Below are 23,482 nucleotides of genomic sequence, written 5' to 3'. Positions count from 1 at the left end.
AGGTGATATCTTTAGTTTGAATAATGTAGATCTCTTAATCTTTCAACAAAATTCTGGCATCACATCATTTCACCCTCACAATGTTTCAAAATTGTATGACTTTTTCTTCTTTGAGATATGTGACCCTGTACCACAAAACCCAGCCATAAGTGTCAGTTTTATTAAATTGAGATTTATACATCATCTGAAAGCTGAATAAATAAGCTTTCCATATGGTTTGTTAGGATAGGACAATATTTGGCCGAGGTACAACTACTTGAAAATCTGGAATTTGAGGGTGCAAAAAAAAAAAAAAAATCTAAACATTGAGAAAATCGCCTTTAAATTTGTCCAAATGACGTCCTCGATTGTGCTGCATTCACTCACAAAAATACATTTTTGATATATTTAAGGCAGGAAATTTACTAAATATCTTCATGGAACATTATCTTTATTTAATATCCTAATGATTTTTGGCAATAAAGAAAAATCGATAATTTTGACCCATATAATCTATTGTTTGCTATTGCCACAAATATACCTGTGCGACTTATGACTGGTTTTGAGATCCAGGGTCACATATTTTGTGTAATGTTTTACTGGCCTTTCCATACAATGAAAGATAACAAAAGTAGTTGAAACAAACAAAAGTGGAAGAAAGTTCACTTTTTGGGTGAACTATCCCATTAAGGATTTGTGCTCATACTGCTGACAGAGAAATATGCTAAAAATTCAACTGAGGAGTGAGTTTTTGAGATGAGGAGTGTGTTTTGTATATTTGTTCATTTTTTAAATAAGAACAACCATCATATAAATGTAATTACACAAAATAAAATAAAAACTCCAGGTCCATTCAAACAGTTTTCCTTTGTCTGTTGTATTATTTCATTTCTCATGCGTGTTGAAACTGAGAAGACATTTATAGCCCTTGCCATCATCCCCTCTTATCGCAAATATCCCAGTACTTTAGCACTGGAATGGTTTGTTCAAGGTCACAGTAACCTCACTGGCCACCCACAGTATGAGAGAGGATGTCTGAGTATGGGAGTTTTAAGTCGAACGGACTTACGGTACATTAATAAATCCTTCGCTGGATATCCACACTAAAGTAAAGTGCAGCAGGCTGCTTTACACAAACTGAGGCACATGACAAGTTAGGAGTGAGTTTCACTCTGTCCAAGTCCTGCCTCTGTTATCTTTGCACCTGCAATAATGTTTAAGCTCTGATACAGAGAGCTGTGGTTCTGCTGGGTTTTTTTTGTTTAGGCAGCAGTGTTTGTGAGCGGTGGGAGTGTGTGGCAGTTACAGCAGCTGCGCTACATGGCACCCTGAACTCAAACCTCAAATGGGCTTAGGAAGTCCACAAAGAAGAGGAATCTGTTATGAAGATATGGCTCATGTATCAAGGCCAGGGGTTCAATGCCGCAAGTCAAGGGCACAGTGGACAGCTAGAGAGCCACACACAGAGAAGGCAGAGAGCAGATACTGCAACTTTTATAGCTTTAAAATCATTTTTAAAAATCTATTTTCATCATTGCTTTAAAAAAAAAAGCACTGCCTGTGCTGAATGTGCTCCATTCGATTCCACATTTCAATGATGACCACGTTTCTACACAAGACACATGGTTTTATAATAAATCATGATTATATTATTATGGCTAAGACGGTGTTTAAAAACAGGCCAGATTTCCTGGGAATTTCAAGAGTCTGTGACTTCAACCGATCACTGGATGGCGCTGTAATCCACCAAAAGCAAGAAGCAGGTCAAAAACACAACAAACATTGTATACTTGCATTCTCTCGCAAAATATAAACTTGCAAAATATATTATGTGCACTGTTTATTCTGTATGCGTAATTACACAAAATGAACAGTTTACTGCGTGGAATAACGTATCCCACAAGACACGACCTTTCAGTTCCAGTGAGATGGATGTTTCTGAAATAATATCGTCGTGATTAACACCTCTTTCTTGACTCGATGTTTCTTTGGACCGCCAAATGTTAAGGAATTTTTACACAATCGGGATCAATAAGTTATAATTTCTTAGATTACAACTGGATAGGCTACTTGCTGAATAAAACGTGCAATTCCATAAGGTTATTTGACAACAATGTTGCATATGAAGAGTTCAAATGCAAAAGCCTCTAAGTGTCATCTGAAATTTTCTTCTAGAATGATCATTTATATCAAGCTCGTATATTTAAGTTAAGTAATTTCACTTAAATGACATTTAATCGGTCATTTTCATTGCCATTTAAGTGAAATTACTGAACTGAAATATACGAGCTTGATAAAAATGATCATTCTAGAAGAAAATTTCAGATGGCACTTGGAGGCTTTTGCATCTGAACTCTTCATATGCTGTTTGGGAATTATCCCTACTTGGTGACAATACTTTTCACTTAATATTTTTCAAAAAATATAAATCAGAACACTGTGTCCGCAGTATTCAGTAAAGGCCTTAAGACATGGAATTAATCATCATTTTAATTCTATGATAATAGGGAAGACCACACCACAGATATAACGATAATGACAGAGGAAAGATATCGTTGGAATTACTTTCAGAATCCAGAAAGATCACAAACAACAAACAATAAATCAGTAAAAGAAAAAACTCTTTTATTCTTTAATACCATATATAATGCAACAAGTGCATATCTTTGGCAAAAATAAACTTTATAAACCTTTTATTAACAGAGGTTAGCTTACAAAATCAAAAATCAGGTTCAGACTGCCACATACATGGCAGACGAACATGACAAAATTGATGGGAAGTGGCAACTCAGTTAGTGGACCGTATCTTAATAATAATAATTAATATTAATAACAATAATAATTAATAGGCAGCTGTTTTCAGAATTGGCCTCAAATTCTAAAACTACTGCTCGGTCCCCCTCCCTGCATTAATACTTGCATTCTGTAGCACTATGTACAGCTGGGAGTGGAGGAATTGGCAGCCATGGTTAAAGTGACAGGGAAAGAGCTTCACAAGGATAGGCAGTTTTATAATAATCAACTCAAACAAGAAGTTCTGGTTTGCCAGTGTAAGGGGGCAAGTGGCAGTTATAGTTCACAATTTCACATGCTTGGGTATATAAAATCCTAATGTAGCCTCAAACAAACACTTAAAAACCCAATCATAAACAAACAACCTAAAGGTCCGGGACCACAGGGTACACACAGCCAGGCGAGTTTTGTGAGCAGCAACTTTGGCGGTCTCAAAGAAAAAAAAAAAAAAAAAAAAAAAAAAAAAAAGTACGGCGGGGAGTCCAGAGTAGCACAGTTCTCACTTCACATCCGGTTGGATATCCTATCACCTTTAGCTCATTAAATATAATGTCCACTCTCCCCAGCTTCAGTTCCTGTCATCCTTTCTCCCGTGATCAGCACCATCCGCGAGCCGCAGTGATGGGAGAATGTCTTTGTCTCAGCTTGCAGGCGTGTTTATTGTGCAGTTCACATTGTCTCTGGTTTCCTCTCATGCCCTGGGAACTCTCTGGAGGTCTCAAAAGCAGCAGTGGAAAGAGGCGGTCCACACAGCACCTCCTACTGGAGGATTCGTCACATTTTGAACCAAGAAAAAGATGATAAAGGCCCGATTCAGGTAGAGGTGACGCTCTTGCCAACAAAAAGTCAAGGAGCAGGAAGAGGGGAGAGTGTTAATAGAGGTAAAGAGGTTCTTGTTTTGATTGGCCGCTATTTAGCACGCTCCAAAAGCAGGCAGTATGCGCATGGGCAATGATTTAATCAAGTCAGTGAGTGCACGTGGAGCACAACACCTGATTATACAGATCGCTAGCTTCTGAGAAACACTGAGGCTGATGAGCATGCAAAAAAAAGCTGTTTCTTTCAAGCTGTTCTCCAGTCATAGTGGTCAGGATGGGGATGCAAAACTGATCCAATCAGAATGCACGGGAGGAGTCACATGGTTTTGACATCATAACTGCGGCAGCAAAAGGCTCCCAGGGGCATGCCGTCACCACCACCACCACACGATATATAAACCAGCAGTACAAAAATAAAATAACTACAGGTATTTAGGTCAACTAATTATTGCATTTCTTCTTTGTATCATGTTTATATTATGATTCAAAATCAATGGCACTTTCAAAATTCTTTTTTCTTTTTTTCGCTTTTTTTCCCCCCGCTCTGGTGAAGCGTGAGAGGTCTTGGGAGCTTGAAAATCCATGCATTCATTTTCCGTATAAATAAGTTTGTTGATTTAGAGGTGGAAGCATGCAAATCTTCTAAGTTTGAAGCTTTTTGACAGTGTCTCTCTCTCTCTCTCTCTCTCTCTCTTTTTTTAATGATTAACTTCAAACCCTCCAGTTATAAACTAGCTGATGTGGGCTGTTCATTCAAATCGGATTCTTTTCTGTACATATAACATGTCAGTATGGCTTTTCTCTCCTGTGTTTGTATTGCCATGTTTGATGAGTGGACCGGGATGCTATCCCAGTTAAAAGACCAAAGGAAAGAAAACACCCCAACAACTACAAACAAGAAGGAAGATACACCAAACCAGAAGAGAGAGGTTGGGCAGGCCACAGGATGGAGTTGGAGTTGGGAATTGGGTTCATTTTCTACTGAGTTTCCTGCTCTTGTGTCTTGAGGCGACTAAACTGGTGCGAATACCGGCCAGGTGTAGAAGCGAGCCGGCCGCCTCCTTGAGCTCCTCGTCCACGTCAGACCGAGAATCTCTCCTGCTCCTCTTCCCTAAATGCTGGCCCTGCAGCGGGTTGCGTGGCCATCGAGCCCGGCCTTCCCTCTCCTGATCATGGTGCGAACCCAGGCTGAAGTTGACTGGCTGTGAAAGAGGCATCTGGCGAGGGCAGGGCGGGACAGGGGTGCTGCTGTAGTTGTGATCCTGCTTTGGATCCCGACTCACAACCACCAAGTCCCTTCGGGAGAGATCTATGGGTCCTTCTTGGTCTGGGTCTGAGAAATCATAAGCAGAGTGATAACTGATGATTAGACAGTATTATGAATTACTGTTATGAATAGTTATTATATTGATGGCGAAGCTGAATTCTCAGCTGTCATTACTCCAATCTTCTGTTACATGATTCTTTCTGAAATCATTCAAATGTGCAGATTTGCTAATCAAGAAACATTTGAATTATAATCAATGTTGAAAAAAACAAACAGATGTGCTGCAATTGTTTCAGGATTATTTGATGAATGGAAAGTTCAAAAGAACAACCTTCATTTGAAATATAAATCATTTGTAACATTATAAACTGATTGTTCTAACGCAAATTTTTGATTGGATGATCCTCATTTGAAACGAATATACTTAACAGCCAATATACATTACACACATACATGATTGCTGTGATTATGTGAACAGTTAAATATATGCATGTCTTGATTAAAATAAACCAGATGTAAAACATGAATAAAAAGAAGCAGAGGATGAAAAAATGAGGTGTTGGTGTATGTGATGGTGGTCTCTTACATGAGTCAATGTTCTGCTCAGAGGCAGACTTTAACAGCATCATGGCAGTGGCAGCATCAAAATCACATTCTGTAAAGAGAAAGAAATCTTTGATGCACACAAATATTGACTATGTGATGTGTATGTGTGTGTGTGTGTGTGTGTGTGTGTGTGTGTGTGTGTGTGTGTGTGTGTGTGTGTGTGTGTGTGTTTAAATGAATGAGTCACTTCCACCCAGGAGCGAAACAGTCTCTTTCTAATTTCAAAGTACCAGTGCCTTGGTTGTCAAGGTTACCAAATACAGGAAAGAGATGGCATCTATGAGGACGGTGTAGACTTCAAGTACAGGGTGAGCGGAACGAAAAGAGCTGAGATGAGTGATAGGCTTCAATGTGTGATGATATGTCAGATAATGGTGTGTAAAATGTGACCAGGTCATGGATTTTCTGAACAGACCTGATGAAATCTACTAACCTTTTAGGGCACAGCCCTGCTCTGAAGTGAAAAGGTGATGAGGAGGAGACGAGGCACTGCAGGGTAAAGAGAAAGAGTGAGAAGATATTAAACACACCTGTTGGATATTCTCTACACCTCTATAGTAATACAATACAACCATGTGTGTGTGTGTGCGCATGTGCATGTATATTGCATGTATATTATATATAAAATTCAATTTAATTTAATTGAATAAGACTCAAAACAGTAAAATATTATAATGGGGTGTAACAATTCACTAGTTTTCTTGATGCATGTGTAAAAATCCTGAATGTATCGATCTTGAAACAATTTTATCTCATGAATCGCTTGTGTTGCCTAATAACACCGCAATTGAATTCCAATACTAGTTTCTAACTCTCGCTGATTCCAAAAATAGTTTCAGTTTTGCTCTACCATGTCACACTTTCTCACAAAATATGATGTGCTTTTCGTAGCATTTCTGCTTTCGTTTTGTAAGGTTAAGAAGTCTTTTTCTTTATTCACCAGAAAAACTGCCACAAACAAGACATGATTCCTATCTTTCTCTGAGCCAGGTTACAACTTTGTTCAATTCTCCATCCTATTTTCACATGAATTCAATTATTTTATGCTTAATTCCTGATTTTACGGTTAGAATTATGGACGGTGTCAAAAGAAAATGCAATCATGTGGGTGTTTTACTACATCCAAACAGCTACAGAAAATTATAGATTGTATAATTGTACATTTTAAACTGTAACTTTAATATTTGTTGGATTGTGGTGTGTAAAAGAAAAAATATGAAGGATCTTATGATTTGATCTCTGCTAAATTTATTTGTGCATGTATATATTATTCTAATAAAACATATTGAGAAAGAAAATTAATTACAGATTTTATGAAAAAAGCTGATTTATTTATAAACTTGTTCTTTGACATTTAATGATTATTTGAGGATAGAGTATTTGAACATTTTTCCAATCCTTTGCAGAATGCAAGTTAAATGACATTTTAAAAGTCAATAAAAACTTTTGATGTATAACTGCTTTTGTTACTTTGATAACTGCATTAAAGCTAATACATGTGCATAATTTTAAAAATCTCCTTTTGTGGAAAAGACTACAAGATGGAAAGTTCATATTGATTCGTTTTAAAATGCTAGGCTGGGTAATTGATTTATAATGCAAAAGATTTGTGTACCATATTTGAAATAAATATTAAATTACATTATGTGCAAATGAATGGCAACAAAATACACTTAACTTAAAAGCTAGTTTTGCTGCAAAAAACTGTCTGAAGTGCTTTATTTTTCCTACCTAAGATACAAGTTATTTAAAAATGCATTTTAAGGTGTTAATCAAACGGTATCAAATCTGCAAAAAAAGCTAGAATTAAATACCAGTGAATCAAGATTTGAACCACTATATTATAAATACAACTCAATGAACAACATTTCTAACCACCAATATACTCGCATCTGTAAGTCTGTGACTGCAGCTGAATAGACATTTTATACTAATGCAGCAAGCTGTGGTGTTTTTTGGTAAACAACCGAAATTTTGGTCAACACCAAACATGAGCAGAGCATCATGACAGATAAAAACGAAATCACTCCCATTAAATTCAAAAAAGCTGTCTACACTGGAAGTGCTTGTCTGTGACAGTTTGCAGAGTATACTTCTGAAATCCTAGTAAGCACTATACAAGCATTGTTGATAAATGTCAGAATTATCAATTTGTTGTATAATCGGGCCAGTGTTTATACCTAGGAGGGGAGGCAGGAGGGGTGCAGAAGGCATGTGCATTTGGGAAGTGCTGCTTCTTCAGGGCTTGCATCAGCATGGGCCGGAACTCGGGGTGAACGCACCACAGAGAGCCTTTCCCATTGGTCTAGAAGGAACAGAGAGGGGAGGAGTCAGAAGCGCAAGAATGATTTCAGCATGGTGGTGTGAGGAAACGGCTCAGGTTAAATGACAACAGGACCATCTGTCTGCCTGATCCTACACTATACATTCATGAACACATCATGAATGCAAAACTATCCTTTTGAATCATCATGAAACTATAATGACCGTATGGGAAGGATGTGGAATGGTGGCTTCTACTGTGTTTGCATGGGGGGTTTTGTGTGTGTTTGAATAAAGGACTCATCACCCTTTGTCTGAGGTGTGGTCCTGCAGGGGGAATATGACCTTGACTCACTTCACTAGCCGTGTTCATAAACAGGAAAGAGGAAACATTGCCATGGCAACAGACACCAGGCTGAGACATATGAAACCCACAGATTCGCGTTAATGAAACATACTGTCCTCACCGTTCCATAAATCATTTCGCCATCTACGGTTCACATAGAAGAAATGAAAACATCTGCCTCACTTCATTTAACTGGCTGCGTGCCCTGCTTTGAACACATTGGTTTTCAAAAAGCCCTAAACCAATATCCCTCTTGACAAGCCTGTTAGCACACTGCAGTCAGCCCTGCACTACTTTATACACTGACCCAGTTAGTTAACATCTGAGCGAGTTCTCTGCAGAAATGTTGTGTGAACCAGTCTTGAGAAAAAGATGTTATTCTAATTTATTACAAGGCTCTCTGGAATACTTGATTGTGATTGGTCAGTCGCAGCATTCTGAGGTCAATGAGGCCACTCTGCTGATTTCATGTCTCTTACAGCACATTGCGATCATGCATATTAAAAATAATTTCAACCCTCATTAATATTTTAAATATGGCTGTCGATTTAACGTGTTAATCTAATTAATTAGGTGTGGAAAAAGAACATGATTAAAATTATTTAACACATTTAACCTACCCACCCTGCCCTAGAACTACAAAGGTCATCTTACATTTAATACGGTTGATTGGTGACGAACAGAAAGTAGTGCAACAGCTCAATGCGTGATGGAGCCTATAGAATGCAGTTAGAAGAATGCCCCTATGATGCAAGATATTGGGGCAAAATGGCCCTGTATGAATTTTTATGATATAATTAAGCAATATCACATGAGTAACGAGCGCAATAACACACAAATGTGATATTGATTTACAAAAGTTCAATAAATAGTAAGTTAACATTGTGGTATATTTTAGACAATATTTTCTGCTTTTGCTCAATTTTATGTTATGACAACAAAGGACAGTGAGATCGATTAGAGAGCAGACAGAATCACTCTTGCGATACATTGAGGACATATACCTATCGGTCTGCGCAACACCGCTTCAAGTCGAACACACCTGGTGTTTCGTTTCTGAATGAATTCACGTATTGAGCGAATAAATCGGGTGAACCAATAATTCAATGGCCTAAAAAAAAGAGAGACACTTAATTCCTCCTGAATGAATCAGCCGTTTGAACGAATCCAATGAATGAATGGCTCAATGACTTGCTCATTTAGACATACCTACTGGCAGTTTTAGTTTCTTATTTTGAGTATCACTTAAAAAAAAAATAAAAAAAAATAATCATATTTTGGGGATAATTTAATAACATGAAAACATGAAATAACATGAAAATTCTGTTTATTTACATTTACTCACTCTCATGGTGTTTCAAACCTGAATTACTTTTTCTTTTGTGTACCATAGAAGACATTTTGAAGAATGTTGGTAACCAAACTGTGTTGGTCTGTATATTTAAATACCAATTCAGATGCAGCTTTTGACAGAAAACATGGCCCTTGTAGTCTAAAGGTTTATGTTTAATCAATTCTAATAAATATCTAATAAAATATTTATTTCTAAAACCACTTTTTGTAATGTCTATTTAATGCTTTTCAAATTTAACAACGACTTAAAACAATCTTTTGGGGGTAATTTCTCAGACAAATTTGATGTGTGATTAATTTGCGATTAATTAGATAAAATAATCAGCACATCTTGTAATTAATTCGATTTTTAAAAAATGTAATCGCTTGACAGCCCTAATTTTAAGCTCATTCATTTAATAATTTTGGAAATAATGTGCAGTAAGACGATCATTATTGCTAGAATTCTGGCAGATACTAGCAAGATGAAAATTATTTAATGCCATTTATCGATCATGGCCGATAATCAATAAATTGCTCATATTAAAATCTTATACTACTTTGTCTAAATACATTCAAAATTAAAAACACTATAACTAAAATGAATAATTTCAAATTGTACCAGTGAATTTAGGCCTCACGGCATTATAAAGTCCAATACAAAACATGAATATATGTTTTGAGATTAGCTAAAAACAACATTTAACAAAAAGCAAGTAATATATATATATATATATATAAAAATTAAAAAGTAAAAAATAATAATTAAAAGAGGCAGAAATAAATGTCAACAACAGAGTTTAGTATTATTTAAATGATATTCTAGAATGTATTAATATTATTTGAATTAGCTTTTATTATTAGCTTTAATTCATTTATTTATTTTTTAGTTTTATTCATGTTGGTATGTCAACTTAAACATTTTATTTCACTTAGTTGTCAAGGGAACATACTTTAATTTAGTTTTTTTTCCTCTTTTTTTGCAGTTTAATTTTTAATCGTTTTACTTTTAGTTAATAATAACAACATTGTCCACAATTAAATATCCAATACTGACCCATTCAAGAAAAAATAAAAATAATAAATAACAATATTGTGCATCCCTACTTGAACATGATAGAAGACCTGATGTTACTGACTGACTGACTGTCTGTCTGTCTGTCCATCCCTTACATACTGAACATGGGAATGTTCCGTTTTCTTGAGTTCTTACCTTTCCTATGCTTCGCTCTACTTTACGGAAGCACTTGTTGAGGGACAGGTTGTGGCGCACTGAGTTCTTCCAGCCAGTAGGGGCACTGGAGAAATATGGAAAATGCTTGAGGATCCAACCGTAGATGTCCTTTACTGGGAGAGATTTGCTGGGCGACTGCTCAATAGCCATGTATATCAGTAAGGAGAAAGAGAAGGGAGGCTTTGACTTGTAAGGATCTCTTTCACTTCCCGCAGAGACAGAGGAGGCAGACGAGGCGGTGTTACTGTGTGGCGATCCACCGCCACCCTCGATGTCAAACAACGGGCTGTTGATGGGTTGTGCCTCGGGTCCACCAAGTGTGAAGTTCTGCAGCAAGTTCTCATGAAGCCAGTTCAGGTTGGTTAGCTCGTCATCTTCAGACTCGCCTGCTACCACACTCAATGCTCCAGTACGAACAATCTGGTCCAGACTGGTAGCCATGGGACTGGAAGCACTCTCTGCTTCAGGGAGAGTTCCAGCTCCACACACGCCCTGCGCTCCAGGAGATTCAGCTTTCTTATCTGGAGACATCCCTATTATCGGACACATCAAACCAGGAGGGTCTGTGGAAGTAAAGGGCATTGGAGAGAACACTGATTACTACAACAGTCAATCACAAAAATATTAGGTTTTATTTATTTACCAAAACACAATTTTCATTTAGCCAAAACCGAAAATGAAGTTTGAGTAATTAAATTTGGAAAGCATTGAATGATTCTTTGCAGTGAGTCTGTCTGTTGTTTGATTAACATTAAAAACACAGACACACACTTTAAGATCAAACGCACGGATCCAAAATACTGATACTGTAACACATGCGTTTTCTCTCTCGACTGTTTACCTTCACTTAAGACACTATGTTTACTAAGATACTCGCCAAAATGGGCGTTTTGACATCATTTTGTGTGAAATTGTCAGTTCAAGCTCAAGACGACGTGAAAGAGAGCTCAATTCAGTATTCACGTGCTGTCAGACATGGCTTTCTGGGCACGTGCTTCGGATGTGCCGTTTGCGCGAGTTATCTTTCGCGTCTTCTTGCGCTTGAATGTTTAAATTGGCAAGGCTTAAAAACACGTGCAAATGATAAAACTTTCATGACGACGCAGCGCTGGTTCGACAGTTCTGTCAATGAGTCCTGTATATACTCTCTTTTCTCACTGTGTGTGTGTAAGAGAAAGCGACAGAGAGCGCTCTCAGCCAAGCCACAGTGCGTAAAGCTCAGTATGCAATGAAATTATATCTGCGCTAATCTTTTTTTGCGGCTAACTCAATTATAGGCAACTGTAATCGTACAATTTACTAGCCATTGGCTAACTGCATATGCGAGTGATTAACTCGCATTGTAGAGGGTTGTAAAGTCCTTCAGTAATGCTTCTCAATATTGCAGTCACTCTTTTCTCTCATTGGGCAATAATTGCTCATTTTCGGTCACATAGGCACTGCTGACATGTTCACTTGTTGTAGCTTATTAACATTGAGTGCACAAAATATGCTGACATAGTCAAAAGGCTTCTTTGGAGAAGTGCTAACCCTTTTTATCAATGATTTCATTTCTCCTAAATGATTTTGCAAAAAAAAAAAAAAAATTCAGCCAAACATTTTGGTTATAAAATTTTGGTGAAAAGGTAATGTGTGTAATTTTTGCTGGAGGATTCTAGAATATGACCACAATTGATTCATGTACTAGCATAAAAGAAGTCAATGAGAAAATGATGTAATATATTTATATTGGTTAAATTTTTAACATTCATAATTTCAAAATGTGAAAAGTACAAGATATCTTGAGTTTTTTTTCCCCACTTTCTTTTATCGCTAAAACATTGTGATCTCATTGTCATCTCTGCCTCTACCTTTTCTCTTGAGGGAATTAAGAGGCCCTTTAGGACAAAGTTAAGGGCTCTTAGGCATCTACTCAAGTGTCTGAGAGAGCCATGACCCTCATCCTCAAGACGATACCCCACCAGAACAACTAAAGTGTGTACTCTAGGGTTCTTAGAGGAGATTCAAGATTAGAGGGTTCTTAGACATCCACTAAAGACGTACAGGTCTGTTATCAGCGCATGGTGGCCCCAAACAGCCTGAAGAAACACACACAAGAGAAAAACTCACAAAGACCGATCAGAAATCTACCTGGGGTGCGTTTCCCGAAAGCATCGTTGGCCAACTATGGTCGCAATTTCATCGCAATGTCCATTGAACTCTATTGGTAACGACGGAACTTGCGACCATAGTTGGCCAACGATGCTTTCGGGAAACGCACCCCTGCCACAGACTAAGCAAATGGCTTTAATGGACATCCATGGAAAGCACACAGAATATTTATAAATAAATCATCAGCTCAAGTAAAAGAGGGCTGAGTGACTGGGAGAGTGAACGTTTCTCTGCCCACTATTATACCCACTGCCATGGAAACCATACAGCACATCAATAAATAAATAATCACATAAAGTGCTGCTCTGAATCACTCTCTCTCCCACTCTGGAGAATAGAGTGGAGGGCACAGGGAGGGGGTTCCACTTCCTCTTTCAGACCGTTCAAAACACCAGACACAAGTAAACATCATCCCTTTCACATAAGTACTGTAATATAAGGCGCTAAACAATAGCTTTTACACAAAGAGATGGTTTATCCTAAAATGACAATTATGTAATCATTTACTCATGTTCATGTCATTATGAACCTATATGACTTTCTTTTATCAGTGAAATACAAAAAGAGATGTTTTAAAGAATGTGCACGCTGCTTTTTTCCCATACAATGAAAGTGGATGGAAACCAGGGACCGTCCAACTCCAAAAAGGAAAAAAAAGCACCATAAAAGTAGTCCTTGTGATAGCTGAGATATATTTCAAGTGTTCCAATGCTACATGACAGCTTTGTGTAACAGCAGACTGACAATTAAGACATTATTCACTGAAAATGCTTTTCATTTTTGGTCACCATTTACTTTTACTGTTCCACTGAAGCAAGTAAATCATTCGTGTTTTGAAAGACAAGAAGGTGATTAAGTGACTATTTAAATTTTGGGGTAAACTATGTTTTTAGGGAGCTTTCTTACATCCGCATGATTACTCAGAATAAAATAGCTTTCACATTACGGATTAATGCAACGTAGGGCTGCATGATTAATTGCAATTAACACGCACTTAAAAACGATTTGGCATTTAACGATTTGAAATTTTTCGCAAAGGCTGCGATTCTTTTTTATGCGCAGCTTGTCAGTGACGTACGGCTCTGTGATCAGTAGTAAATGCTGCTCCTGTGAGTTTGAGTCACATAACGCGTCAAACATCTTTCCAAACATTTATGAACCTCTTGTCCAACAAAAGACAACATTTCATAGATCTATCAAATCGTTTCAATCTTCAGCTACAGCAATAGTTTGATGCCCATAGGGATTTCCTGGAATCTGCTGAGGGGCATATTTAGAGTTTCTGCGCAAGAGCGCCCTCTGGCCTTCAGATGGAGCAACATTTACTACTGATCACAGAGGCCTGCTGCACTTACAAGCTGCGCATTAGGGATGTGACGGTGAGGATATTTTCCCACCGGTTAATTGAAGAGTCACAACACCGGTAATACCGGTATCACCGGCGGGGGCTTTTAAATCGCTAATTTGAAAGCAAAACTAAAATATTGCACGTCCACACGGGCATTCTAAGGGGCATCTTTCAAATTAGCGCCAATTAGGGGGCGGATTGCTTGAATGGTAAGATCATTAGCCTATTATTCTTAATGAAAAACACAACAACAAAACAGTACAATGACAAATTTGCTTAAATAGGTGCTTTGCCACCAAATATTCCGCCATCATCTTGTCAGTCAGCTCCTCACTCTCGTGATAAATGAAATTTGACTCCTGTTGCTGATCTGTGCTGCGACTCTCGTTCGGCTCATGATTTATTAAGCAGACACGTTCATTTGTTGCCTCTGAACACCGGTAACACCGTCAACACCGACTATCGTAGCAAGCCTACTGTGCATAAAATAATCGCAGCTTTTGCCAAATTGAGTGCGGATTAATTGTGCAGCCCTAATGCATAGATTTGATTTTAGATTTGATTTTAAACTTACATTTTTATTATAATTATATTTGAACTCAATATGAAAAGGGAAAAAATTACATTTCCTGCCTTTTAAATCTGTAGGATATGGGTAACACTAGTTATATTGTTGATATTTGTTCCCCGGTACAGTTTTGTCTTGTCTGCTTATTATATTGTGTTTTTAAAGGGCTTGTTTCGCTCTTTTTGTGATATCTGGCAACCCTTAAACCGGAGATTTAATGAAGAGGGTGAAGAGTTCAGAAGAGAGTAGAAGGAGGGCAACAGTGTGTATACCGAAAAGCAGCTAGTGCCAATTGGTCATAATAAAGTAGTTTAAAATATACACACCTTGCAACCATGTTATTATTTTACTCTAGCCTGGTGGAGACTGAGAAACTTTCACCGCTCAGCCGCTCGGCTCTCACAGCGTGTCTTTTGCATAAATAAAATGTTATTGGTTTATGCAAGCGTCAAGTTGAGACATACAAATCCAAAAAAGTGATTATCAGCTGATTCCGATCAGTGGCCGATCATTTGAAAAATATAATATGCGCTGTTGCATTTTCAATATTTAGTGATTTAGCCTCAGATACAGGATATGTTGATTCGCTTTTACAAGCAGGAATTGTTCATTTCCACATGCCGTTTTGTTTTCCAGTGCCATTCTCTTTGGATGTGTTTCTTCATGGTCACTCAAGGGCAGGGGCGACAGCAGTGTGTCCTTCATAGAACATTTAGAACTGTCTACTTTCCCTTCTGCCCCAGGAGGAGACTTGATCTCTGCTCTCATGGTGGCTCTCATTAGCAAGACAAATCTACCTCCCTTCAACAAACTCATCAGCCCATTACCAAACCCTCCATTCACACATACAGACAATGCTAATGGTGACACTCTACCACGGTTAACTACTTCAAACAGAAATACGCCCAAACAAACCCACTATGCGTAAACTTTGGTCAATGGGAGGGGCAGCTGAGAAATACAACTAATTACCATTTTAATTCCTAGGCTCTTTGGGAAAGCTATGCCATTTATTTAATGTCACTGATAATTATCCAGAATAGTCTATGTACACTCTAATGTTAAAGTCGCAATGAAACAATGTAAAGACAAACCTTTTCTTCAGTATTGTAAGATACATCTGAATGTAACAGATTACTGAAATTTTTTTCAACTTTTGCAAGCACGATTTATTTTCCTCAAAAAAAAGAAAAAAAAAAAGAGTGAAATTATCTAATGGATTTTACAAAGAACAACCTGTTTTTCCTTTTCATCCCCTCTATCTAAATTCCATCAGTTAGGAGGAGGATTTATTCAGTATTGAACCGCTGATGTTTGCAGAACAGAGTACAGGGACGAGCATGTGCATCTGTAATAAAACAGTTGGAGATGGAGATCAAGGGGCCTTCTACGTGTTTAAGCATGCTTAAACAGCCCGTTTCAATTGGACGTCTCTGCTGAGGTATAAGAGCTGTTCTGCTTTGATTCCTGTAGCGGTTGGTATTGGTCTGTCAAGTATCAGTCCTGACTCAAGGGCTCACAGCGCATCTCTGTCGCTGTGTGAGAGAGCTGATCTAAAAGCCCAGCAGGAAGGTCACCTAACCCCTATTAGAAAACTACAGGAGATTTACTACTTTTTTATTTTTCTCTGTATAATCCAGAATTGAGGTATTTTCCTTGATGTCGAGGAGACATCTGACAGAGACTAATGGATTTACTTCCAGTCACAATAAGCTCTAAGAAACTCTAACAAATCATACAGTACAAAGACCCTGTTGTTGTTAGTTAGTTCAGGGCTAGTTTTCTCCACAACTCTGAATCACATTTAAAAGCTAAAGCTTCTTAAACATTCATATGCTGCAAGGATTCCAGAAGCTTGAAAGCCGTAATCCACAGCTGTAAAGACACCACATGAACAATGAGTTTGTTTTTAAAATTGAACATTTCAAAACTTGTGTCAGAAATGTTTTCATTTTCAATTAAACAATGTAGGCCTAATTAAAATGAATTTAAACAAATCTTATTTACATACAAATGAGGTCCTTAATTTCATAAATGCTTCCTATTTGTTAAAGTAGAACTCCGGTCAATTTTAACATTGACTACGTTTACATGCAGCCAATAACCCGTTCAAAACCGGGATATTAGCAATAACCCGGTCGCGCACGGCCATGTAAACACCGGCAAAACCCCGAATATGCCCATATCCCGGTTTTTAAAAACCCGGATATGATACCTGGGGTACCCCTTTTCTAACCCGAATATTTGGTCATGTAAACGCGTATCGGCATATCCCCATCAAAAGGAACATTGATTTGTGTTCTGCGCATGTTCTATTCGCAAGGAATCTTGGTCTTTTGAGTAGAGACGGCGCATACAAAAACCTGCGTGCAGTATACCGGAAATAAACCAGAAGTAGAGGTAAACATGGCGAGACGCAGCACAGCACCACACTTTTGGAGCGAGGAGGAAAGCGTAAACAAAGGCGATCGCTATCTGCCCCGAACTATTCATTATCCGCGTGCTACTGCTGTTGTTGTTGTCTTTGGATACAGGAAGAAGAATCGGAAATGACGCATATTGCGTCTTAAGGTTGTCCGTACGTCAAGACGCTAACTGTGCGCCGCCGTTTACATCGGGATATTGCCAATTCCATGTATACAGGAGTAACTCTCTCTACTCACGCATGTAAACGGGTTATTCCGAATGTTTCAGAAACCCAAATAGTGACCTTAACCGACCATAACCCGAATATTGACAGCTTGTAAACGTAGTCAACAGGGTGCAGATTTTAAAAAGAGGATAACATGGTGTAGGCATCACCGATTTTTGTCGTTGTTCTCTGTACTGACAGCACTCCAAATTTACAAAAAAAATGAGCTCAATGTTAAAATTGACCGAAGTTCTCCTTTAACTTAACAACTTTACTTTATGTAAAACATATATACTTAATATTCCGAAACAAATTCACAATAATTAATCCGTAAAGCCTCTAATTTATCTCTAATAGATGCAGAGTTTTATAAACAAGTCCATTTGGCGTTAAATTGTCTGTCCCCACCAACCATTCAGGCTATCAACATTTTGGTGCTTTTATCACAAAATTTGCTTGCTAAATGGAAAGCACGCAGTTTGAACTCTGTCACTAAGCACCAATCAATGACAGTTTTTGCATATATTCACAAATATTACAAGAACATGACTTGAATTTTGAGAATTAATCTGTGAATGAACACTTCAACAATTAAATGTTAAGTTTTACACACTGCACTGCATGCAAAAATATGATTGAATCAAGCCATGTTAACAATCTGTCTGTCATACTGCATGACTGTTGAGGTAATTTTTTTTCTGCGACTAACTAATTAAAATTTGGTTGAAGAAAACTCTTCTCGTCAGCTAACGTTCAGTCGAACTATTAAGGGGCAGCCCTAGAAGAAATTAACCAAAAGAGCACTCAAAAAGCCTCAAAAGAGCACACCCACATTTAGATTGGTGAAGGTGTGACATCACTTTGTAGGCCAAAATGCATAAATGAGTTTTTAGCATGAAATTTTTATGAGAATTTTAGCACTTCCGGTTCCATCGTCTCGAAGTCAATGGTTTTTTTTAATGGGATTTTGGTTAAATGGCTGAAATAAGGTCTGTGGTGAACACAAGCTCAAGATACTTTCACATTTTAGCCTATTCTACGACATAAAATCAGAATAACAACACCAGATTTTTTTAAGCTGTTATGTGGCGGTTGCTAACAAGTAGCTAAATGGGACTATAGAGGCTATCGAGAGATTAAACGTCATCAGCTGAACAGGTAAACTCAATTCACTAATAATTGTGCTCTTATAAACTATTCTAACTCAAACTTTCTGGGAAAATGTTTTTAAATAAAAACTGAGAGTTTTCAGAAGCTTAGTGATGGTGACGTTGAATTCTAGCGACCATGGTAGTTCGTTTATAACCTACCTTTAGCTTTTTAATTCTGGCGACTGCATTTAGGCTTCAGAATTCATAAAAGTAGTGTTTATCTGTGGCAATTATCTTGATGGACAAAACGTGCAAGTATCATAAACTCTAACTGATCACAGAGCTTGTTTTTTGCGATAATCCAAAAGCCTATGGAAAAATCCAATTGGGGTTTTTGTGGAGGGAACCAGTGTGAATTTTAACTGTCGGTTGACCTATAAAGTGACGTCATACCTGCACCACTCATTTATTTACGTAATTGCCATGGACCAACGGTAGTTTGAAGCCGTTTACCAGCCGAAGAGAACTTTTCTTCGTTTTAGCCTGACTTTGTTCGGAATTATGTCACACTAGTTTCTTATTTTTTTCCATGCTGGAGGCATACAAACCTTCACCCATACAAGCCTCCACACAATCTTCACAGCATGCTGTCTGGACTTCGTCCCGTGTCATTGTCACACCCTACAGTCTCAATTAAACACACCCTGTTTATTCACACAGGAGTGACCAACACAATGGCGGCTATTGTGATCACAATGACACAGGCTATGGTACTGGGGGGCAAGCTCTTCTCATCAAGGCACTGCCTGACATTAGCATCACTGTCAATGGACAGAGGGGCCCTAACTGCCTGCCGGCTGCTCGACGGACTTAAATCCTTCAGAAAGGAGACGAAGAACTAAACGAGGAGTGTGACAGACCAAGTCTAAGAACCCAAGGTTGAGTTGGGGGTTGGAGTGGGCGTGAGGTGTGAGGTGTGACACGGTCCAGGCAAATGCAGGGGGAAAAAAGCACACATTTGCAACTGAAATCCAGAGCAGTCGCCTATATTTGATTACCACGCCCCGGTGTCACCATGTAGCCATGACAACCACAGCGTTATAGCCTCCTGGGGATGTGAGTTGCGCCTTCTGGTCTAACGTTGAGGGCATCGAGGAACAAAAAGAGGCTAACAGCAGATGAGAAATATGTGCAGCTGGAGGTATAATGAGAGGATGGAAGGAGGAGGGGTCAGCAAACAAAGGCATTGTCGTTACAGGCCGCATAAAAGCTTGGACACAAGTTTGATTCGCTTTTCAATTGAGCTTGGAAAAGCTGACGGGTTTTACTACAAAAACAATTATAAAGCATGTGCGATAATCTTTGGAGGAAAGCAACTGGATGTTCGTTTAAATGTTTTGCCTGTCAACCAGGAAGAGTTGCCAAATATAAATTTGTGGTCAAAGCTTGTTGTTGTTTTTTTACACCCCTCTTGCAGAGAGAATGAAGCATTTACTGTAATGCATATGTGTTTCTGCCTATAAACTGTTGTTGACTGCTCAACACTTTATTGTCATGCACTCAAACTCATCAAAATGAAAGTTGTTTAATTTTGTTCTGACTGAAAGATTCAGCCAGCTTTTTTATTTTTATTATTCTTCTTTCTTTATAAAGACACACAAACCTGGTTGAACCTTGCAGCAAAAACAATGATTTAAACCCGTACACTCTGCATTTTTGGGACAGCAACGTGCATACAGCCAAGAGCCAGATCTTATCTATCATTGTGAGAGTCATAATGAGACTAATTAATTTCCCGTTTAATGCCAGGAGAGAAGCAATAAGCAAGGGATCATTTGCTGTGTCCTACAAAAGCCCTCCAGAGAAAACAGCACTGCACAGACACTATTGCCATTCTCTACATTAGTGCAGGGTTCAGTACTAATGAAGTCTCTTAAGGCAATTGTGCCCTTTCTGATACAGCCAGCAATGCATCTGAATTCTGTACACTGTGAGTACAGCTAATGTGGTCATACTGCAAATAAAAGCCAATACATGACAACCCTGTTAACAACACAGACACCCTTTTCACTGCCTACGCAACATGACCTGAATGAGTCTACAGTCTAAAGTGCAAAAGTAGACAGCAGAACTAAATAATGTGCTCATGTGACACACAGCTAGAGTTGTGTACTCGTCTCTCCAGCTCTTCCCTAAGCACAGCTATGCGTTCACTCTGACCACGTGTCAATGTCACTCAGGCGTTATCTGCAGCCGGAAATAATGAGTGCACGTCTGCGTCAGAACATCGCATTTCATCAACAAGTCACGAGCAAAACTATCAGTCCTTTGCTTTCGATCTCAACGAAAGTTCATGCCCAACCAACACATGTAATAAGCCAAACAAAACAAGAAAATAACAGCCCCCCACCCTCACTTCTCGTGTTACATAGTTGCCCTAGATTCTCACTACTCGGCACAAACTGAATATTTATTTGTAACCTTCAACTGTAACCTTTAGCATTACTCTGGTGTTACAGGCGACAAACAGGCGAGTTCGATTAGCGTTCTATTCGAACGTTCTCGCTGATATTTGAGCATTCAAATAAGAAAAGGGCGCTTTCGCGACAATTGACGTTTTGAATTGTAATTTTATCTGAAAATATTTTAGGGCTGCATATTTGTCATGCGTTCCGAAACTTCCGCAGATAATGTCACAAGAATGCTGGCCAGTCTTCTTTAGAATGAGGATCTTCAGTTAGCGTCAAGCTAATGCGTGGAGCTTCGCGGAGAGCTTCCGAACACCACGCGAAATAAAACAGCGAAGTCCTGGGATATACTTATTGTTTTCGAGTATTCATTCAGGAAAAGTAGACGAATATGACTTGTTTGTGGTTGGTTTAATGTCTCGTGTCAGCTCGACGGCAAACGCATGCATTTCACTCAACTAAGTTAGCTAGCAAGATCACATGGTCTAAAATGTTTCTAAAATAATTGTGGGAATAGAACGGACGAGTGTACATTTCAATACAAAGGTGAAAGAATAAATAATTAATTCGTTCAACAACAAAAATCAACATAAACACCGAAATAAGGGAGGTCAATGGCTTGTTATTGACTATTTTTTTTTTATTTTATTTTTTTTACGAGACACGTTTCATACTTGTCATCTGATTTAAAACGCGATGGCATATACGATTCCCCTTTAAATAAACAGCATTGAAAAGCGTTTACTTACATTCGTGCATTCTACTGTCGCGTCCGACGACAAAAGCTGCCGTGCTTTCATGCAGTAGCCTTTCGCTCGCGCTGTGTCAAAAGATCAGCAGCTGCTTCCTCCATCCACGCAGCAGCGCGGAGATCACGCCGCACGGCAACGCTTCCGTACCCCCCCTGCCGTCGCCAAGGCAACAGGGCCACTTCAGCCAATCACACCCCCTCCTCTCCGATATCCCCCTGACAACTGCCGCATCGCAGTAGCACTTTTTTAGCAAACCTAAGCAATTGCGTTCAGCACGCGCTCCGCGTTGCACCACGTTATTCATTCGAGGTTTGTGAGGAAAAATCTCGGTGTTATTTCAAACGGTGTCGCTAACCAGTCGGTGTAAATTCAGATGTTTTTGACGTCACATTCTCATTGAGAATATGCTTTATATTTAAAGGCTTTACTAACTTAGACGGCGTATGACCACCAACCAGCTTACGTTGGAAACGAGGTCAGATGCTGTTGCGTCATTTCGCGGGGGAGACCTGGATGCTCGTCGTCCAATCGCAGGCTATTGCACGATGTGAAGTAGAGAAGTGCTTAACAAAACTTACCAGGCAAACTTATGTAAGTATTGTGCTCCAAAAAAAAAAAAAAAAAAGTATCTCTTCGGAAAGTAAGGACTTGACCATAAGAGTTTTATTGTAGCCTACTTTGTTTCCCCCTCTGGTAAATATTAACCCTTTCTGGCTGAAATTATGTTAGAGAGACAAAAATGTCTGCAGCCATAACCAGTCAACATTTTGATATTTTAGTAGTTATTTCTAATGTGCAATGTATCAGTTCTGACTGACAGTTTTAATACCAAATAAAATCTAAGTCTTGCTGAAATCACATCTAAAAGTTTGCAGTAGCACAGACTCCGCAGAGTAAATATCTGTAATTCTAAACGGGTTAATTGTAAACTAAAATGCAGGCCTGCATTATCTTATTAAACAATTAGAAAGAAGTAAAAGTGAGTTAACTGTATCCTCATTATAGGAGCTGTTTATGCAACCCCCATGCATGTTGGGTGATCACATGATTGATTTATGGCATTGAAGTGGGCCGAATAAGGGGCCTGTCTTCAGCAGAGGACAAAGTTTAGAGGAGATACAGCTTACTGAATTCATTCTCAAAGGTCATCACATGTGACACACTCAACATGAATCTCACAGGTTAATTAAGAGTCATGCAAAATTGAACATGACCAATACCATTTAGTTTAAGTATTTATTCATGTATTTTTATGTTATGCCAATACGTTTATAGAAACCACTTGGCTTTTTATTGCAGACATTGCAGTCATCCAGTTTAATATACAATTCAGTTCCACTCATTTCCGTAGATAAGCAGTTCACGGCCATGTGCGTTCAAACACTACGCCTCCATTTATTTGGCCTTAAAAGTCTGAACTACCTAACAGTCATGTATCTGAAACGACTTTATCGTTAATTCAAGTTTTTAGTTTCTCTGAATAATGCAAGCACAATTTTTTACGTGTATGGATAGTATTAGATGCAAAGCAGCCAATTTGTCAATGACATAAAACCTCAAGTTACACTGGCCCAAACTTAAAGTGTGGAATATTAACTACAGAAGTACTCTCTCAAAATTGTATCCATATTATAGGCTTTTTTGATGAGTACAATCCAAGGAAGAGTTGTTTCTTTGAAGCCTGAAATCTAAGCATGTCTATTTAATAGATTTAGACAACCTTTGAACATGGATTATTTCGTACAAAAAACACAGAATGAAGCATAAAAATACAAATACTTGAACCAAGAGTGTGTCAGTATGCCACAGAATGTCTAAAAGTCAATGCGGTTCAG

At 38.4% G+C, this 23,482-nt stretch overlaps 1 protein-coding gene across 1 annotated transcript; it reads right to left on the bottom strand.

The window, feature by feature from the left end:
* Positions 1-4,115: 4,115 nt before the first annotated feature.
* foxn2b (forkhead box N2b) lies at positions 4,116-22,045 on the bottom strand. Its single transcript, XM_081392221.1, has 6 exons — positions 21,645-22,045; positions 10,617-11,200; positions 7,644-7,768; positions 5,897-5,952; positions 5,444-5,512; positions 4,116-4,923 (listed from the first exon to the last, which is right to left on the bottom strand). The coding sequence occupies exons 1-6, from the start codon at positions 21,652-21,654 to the stop codon at positions 4,562-4,564; spliced, it is 1,206 nt and encodes a 401-aa protein (XP_081248347.1). The 5' UTR covers positions 21,655-22,045; the 3' UTR covers positions 4,116-4,561.
* Positions 22,046-23,482: the final 1,437 nt, after the last annotated feature.

Source organism: Scardinius erythrophthalmus, assembly GCF_964197995.2.
Source record: "Scardinius erythrophthalmus genome assembly, chromosome: 18".
Classification (NCBI taxonomy): domain Eukaryota; kingdom Metazoa; phylum Chordata; class Actinopteri; order Cypriniformes; family Leuciscidae; genus Scardinius; species Scardinius erythrophthalmus.
Note: the sequence above shows the minus strand (reverse complement) of the source record. Positions and strands in the feature narration are given on the sequence as shown.

Bases quoted from the DNA above. Each gene is read 5' to 3' on its own strand.
- foxn2b (XM_081392221.1), bottom strand. The intron at 5,953-7,643 runs GTATAAACACTG...TTTACCCTGCAG, and splicing joins CCTCCTGCCTCCCCTCCTAG to TGCCTCGTCTCCTCCTCATC. The intron at 4,924-5,443 runs GTAAGAGACCAC...ATGATTTCTCAG, and splicing joins TGAGCAGAACATTGACTCAT to ACCCAGACCAAGAAGGACCC.